This window comes from Berghia stephanieae, chromosome 3 (genome assembly GCF_034508935.2).
Source record: "Berghia stephanieae isolate SIO BIC M18660-M18661 chromosome 3, UCSD_Bste_1.3, whole genome shotgun sequence".
Lineage (NCBI taxonomy): Eukaryota > Metazoa > Mollusca > Gastropoda > Nudibranchia > Aeolidiidae > Berghia > Berghia stephanieae.
In genome coordinates, this window is record NC_088362.1 from 88,207,356 (window position 1) to 88,212,355 (window position 5,000).

A 5,000-nucleotide genomic window follows, 5' to 3' on the forward strand; every position below is an offset into this window, starting at 1 on the left:
CACACATACAGTTAGATTGGAAAATATCCGATCACGCAATTTCGAATTTGTTGATTCTCTCGTTGATTTTATTTCTATTGCCACTTCTAATCCTCCCCCTCCAAAATCCAACTCCTCCTCTCCTCCTGCACAGAACACCAAAACAATATCGACCAAATTCATGCCGACCTGAACACGCAATGAGTACACCAAATTTAGACTCGTTAATTTTGCTCACATTCCGATAACATGTTTTTCATCCCACGTATGTTTGCCTCTTGACAATCCAACATGTGCATTTTACATTATTTGCCTCTGGCATTCAAGAAAAAATAGTTGTTTTTTTTTTTAAAAAAAGGGGGGAGGGGGTCCTTTGGCCTTCCATGGTGAGCAGGAGGCCACTTGCTGTTACTTCAATCCCCTTATATATGTTTTTTGTCTTTATCTTGGAATGATATCGAGCCTTGTTGGAGTCCTTAGCTGAGAGGGAAACAAGGAAATGTTTAATATTAGTTTTGCATTGCTAGTTATGTCTTCTGTTTTGGATATATTCTGTAAGTATTTGAGTGTCTATATGTAAATTTGAGTGAGGAATCATCTATTGGTGTCTGGGTAAGGCTTTTAAGTGATCTCAAGCTAAGTACACTGATAGTGTGCTATTGGAATCTACATCTGTCCCTTATTTGAAGCAGTCCTCTTTGTCTTACTTTTCCTTATGAACCTTTACTTGTAATTCTACGAGATAGATATGTTACACTATCCCATTTTCTTCCTTTTTTTTTCACTGGCGCTGAACTGACCTAAATGTGTCCCCATAATGAGTATGGTGCTGGTCTATGTCTTGTATTGGTCCGGGGTAAATCCCTAAAAGCCAGCAACCTAACTAGACTCTTGCAAGTTCCCTTTCCCACTACAAAAACTTAAATGAGAGCTCACTTTGTTAGCTGCATATTTATATAAACTGAGATAGTCAACAGTCCCTTGTAAAATTATTTTTTTATGTTTGTCATGAATACAATTTACTTGCAAAGTTTCTATTCCATTTTTTTCAGACAACCTGTCCTTGATTTGATCCACCTTCTTCATGTCTCTGTCATTAAAACCAAACAACGGATATTTTTTTCAAACAGAGAGAAAAAATGGCGTTCCCCACTGACTACAATTGTATCTGCAATGTTGACTTCAATAGCCATATTGTATGATTTAAATAACATGGAAAGGGAACTATAGATTGCAGCAACAGAAAATATGAAAAGCTAGTAGAGATTGATTGGGAATTGCAGAGACAGGATTCAATAATGTGATCAGTTGAAATACATTTTAACTTATTTCTTGCTGATATCAATCTTTTGTCTCTGGCTTATTTTGGAATGGGGAAAGACCGAGCTGGAAATGGCTTTCTGTGTAAAAATCTGGATGAAGCTGTCATTAACAGCAACGGTCAAATTCCCTCTGATTCTTTAGATTTGTTGCTGACTCAGAAAAATAGTACTTACCTCGTAAACAAAACACGGAGCTGCTCGTCTCCTGTTCAAGAGCACGGATCAAGAAGGATTGTCGTTATTAATAAGATTAGAATAACTAAAAATTCAAACCCGATACCCATTATTCATCCCAATTGTTATTTGGCTACTTCTGACATCGCGACTTGTGACTTCCAGGGGTGCACTTGTAAACAATTAAGATATTCAAGCAGTGTTTTTAAAAATCATTATATTGACAATTTACATTCAAATATTATAGTCGGAAATAAGGAGATTGTTGATATGAAGGCTGACATGTCTGCGGTTGACAATTGTGCAAACAAGCCTGTTAATAAAGACAACACTTTTTATGAAAACGGATGCTTTCCAGGAGAAACGTTTTATAACGGAGTTCCCATTCCAGATATTGCTAAGTCTCATTGCTATGAAAGATCTTATACGTGTAAGGAAGATAATGAGGTGGGATTTTTTCAACGAAACTCTCAGAATAGAAAATCATTAAGCCCAATGCGGTCATCGTCGCCTTACAGTTGTGGCAGTATTTCCAGTTTCCGGGAACCTGGGAATATTTCAAGTCAAAATTTTCAAGCAAGCTGGAAAAGCTCCGGAGGACCAGATCATTCAACTATAGATTTTATAGGGATGTATGAAAGGGATAATGTCATGGTTAATAATTTGTCAAAACAAAACGATATCCACGATGTGTTTTGCTCGTATGAAGTCAATTCATTAGAAAATAATATCAGACAAGGGGATAACAGAGATGCTCTGCATCCTGTGGATAACGGTGTAAATTCTGTGTATGTATTATCTGCTCAAAACATTAAAGAAAGCCCGTGTTATCCTCATGTTCCTGTTGTCGAAGAAAATGAAGTAAATCAAACGACGATTTCTTCAAATAAAACCACTTCTGTAATTGTGGGTGGAAAAAATGAGGATGTGAAACAAAATATTGAGTCTAAGTCGGTCCAGTCTCTTAAGAATGACAGCTTAGTGCGTATTTCACATTTCCTTCTTGCAGATAATGAGTATAAACGTGTTATAGACGTGCGGACGGTTACAGAACTTATGAATACTTACACATCTCTAAAAGGACCTATCATACTTCCATTTGTGAGGCAAAGAAGCTATTACGATCAATGGGCTCGCTTTCCTTGTGGTGATGTAAGCAATCGTAACGTTTACTCTCGCTCCAATGCAAACATGACTATTAAATGCTGGACATTGCTTCAAGCTATCCAAAACGATCAAGTCAATCAAATGAAAACAAATTCAGCACCGTGTGCTCCAGCATCAGGAAATAGTAACAAGTTAATGGTGCCTAACCCGGCAGACGTTACGTGCAAGTCACTTGAGAGTATTATCGAACATTACAACCAGATATCATTTGGTCAAAATCATATGTTCAGCCCTCGTGTTAAAACTCCACCAGCGACTCCTTTAAAAAATGTGACGGGTAAAACATCTTCGGTTCAGAGTAACAGCAGCAGGAGCAGTTCTGGAAATAGCAATGGTAGACAAAGGTCACTTAACCCATGTGGTAACCAATGCAAAGACCAAGGTAATACTACTTCCCATGCTAATGACAAACATTCTCCTGTTCCCCTTCGGAAAAAAAATTCTTCAAAGCAAACGAAGTGTAAAAGTAACAACCAAAGTCCTGATATAAGCCATTCAGTAACTTGTGAATTGCCTGAAAACCCGACTGCAGACGAGAATGACAGAGGGCAAAGTAAAAACACAGGTGAGTCTACTTACATTGGCAATTATTCTTGTCCAAAAGAGCCTTCTGTCTTAGAAACCTCAATTTCGAGGGCTGAATTGTATTCATCAACGGACGATTTCAAATCTTTTACATTCTCCCATGAAAAAGCGTCAAATGACAACAATCTAAACCATCGTTTACAAAACAACCACACCCATGTTGACCAGATTTCAATGTGCAATGAGAAGATAAAAAGGGAACCATCTGTAATGATTACAACTGGAGGCGAAACTGCTGAGGCATACGAGAGAGATGTTGCTTCAAGTCCTAGAACTCAAGAAAAACGAAGCATTGTCTCCCCTGCAAAAGAAATTTCCAGAGATACTTATGATGTCAATACAAACACAGTCAGGCTGAATCTCCCACATGAACTTACTTTTCACAAAAACGACTTCAATGACAACTCTGGATTTTTTAGTCAGGGGGAGAGACGTGGATTTTCTCATCAAAACATCACGAGCACAAACAACGGGATGGTCGGTATGTCGCGCAGATCGAAATCCAAATTGATACTCAGTCAAATGTGCCCTAAATCAGGAAACCGGGAAATATCACTGGTGACGTCGCCCTTGCATAATCCACACCAATTAAAGCAAAGTTTACTTATCAACGAGATGCATTGCCCCAAAGACATCGACGGAAAATACCCTTATAAAAGAAACAAAACTGCCAAGGACAGTGGAAGATCAAGGTCGAGCACGTCTTGGAAAAGCACTGCACATAAACCCCCAGAACTTCCTACAAGAGGATATAGTATGTGTGAACGGCTTGAACCATCGGAAAATCCTGGGGGACAGATGACATTGTCTCCCGAAACCTATAGACCAAGATCAGACCGCCAGTCGGCAGTTAGTTTGGCCAATGTACATTTTCTGGACTTAAAGGATTTAAAAACAATGCTTCGAAAGACAAATACTCCAATACCGAGGCTTTAACCATTAATAAGTGACACCATTAAACTCTGTTGCTTTTTAAAAATATACAATTGATGAAAACAGTCAGTGACCACGAGTTCATTTTGTGGCTTAAACCCTATTGGTTTTATAATTATTAAACAGTAAAATAGTCATCTTTTCTAGTGGGTAAATGTGTGTAAATTGTGGATATAATTTATAGATACAAACGGTGTTAATCGGATAAATGAGTGAATAATGAAATAAACAAAGAAGCGAGTGGTTGATGTGCCTATGTAAAGCTCGTAAATGCATTTCGAATTGAAATAATGATAAGTCAATTTTATCAACGACAAACACATATCTAAATCTAGAAAGATATTTGTTATTAAGGAATATTAAATATTAAGACTTGTGTGTGTGTGTGTGTGTGTGTGTGTGTGTGTGTGTGAGTGTGTGTGTGTGTGTGTGTCCCAAATTAAACAAAACCCTATGATATTGCTTGAGCGTAATACTGATAGAAACATTAAATTGACACAAAACAGTCATTTCGCCTTACGTCTATATTCTTTGATCATTTTTATTATATTATATCATGTGTATTATGACCCTATAACTCAAAGAAACCAATGTAAGGACCGACCTTCAATATTCAATGACTTGTATTTGCAGAACAGTTACAGTCCAATCAAAACAGGGAACAGCCATAGAATACTTTGACGAGCGAGTGCATTCAAAACTGTTTTGTAAGTTTCCAAACTTTTAACGTCCGTTATGTCCGGTGGCAAGACATAAGCTGTGTTTGAATGTGTCTGTTCTTGTAAATGGTTGCATGTATTGTTATGCATTGAGCGTAATACTGTAGCAATGACTATCCCG

The 5,000-nt window shown here is 37.6% G+C and overlaps 1 protein-coding gene across 3 annotated transcripts in view; it reads left to right on the forward strand.

Moving 5' to 3' along the window:
* The window catches only part of LOC144968751 (uncharacterized), a 27,891-nt gene extending 23,222 nt beyond the window's left edge, over positions 1-4,669 (forward strand). For all 3 annotated transcript variants that reach the window (XM_078907393.1, XM_078907394.1, XM_078907395.1), the window contains exon 2: positions 1,032-4,669. In XM_078907393.1, coding sequence (XP_078763519.1) covers positions 1,350-4,163 — 2,814 coding nt within the window. In that variant the 5' untranslated portion in view covers positions 1,032-1,349 and the 3' untranslated portion in view covers positions 4,164-4,669. The remainder of the gene's footprint in view (positions 1-1,031) is intronic.
* The last annotated feature ends 331 nt before the right edge of the window (positions 4,670-5,000 follow it).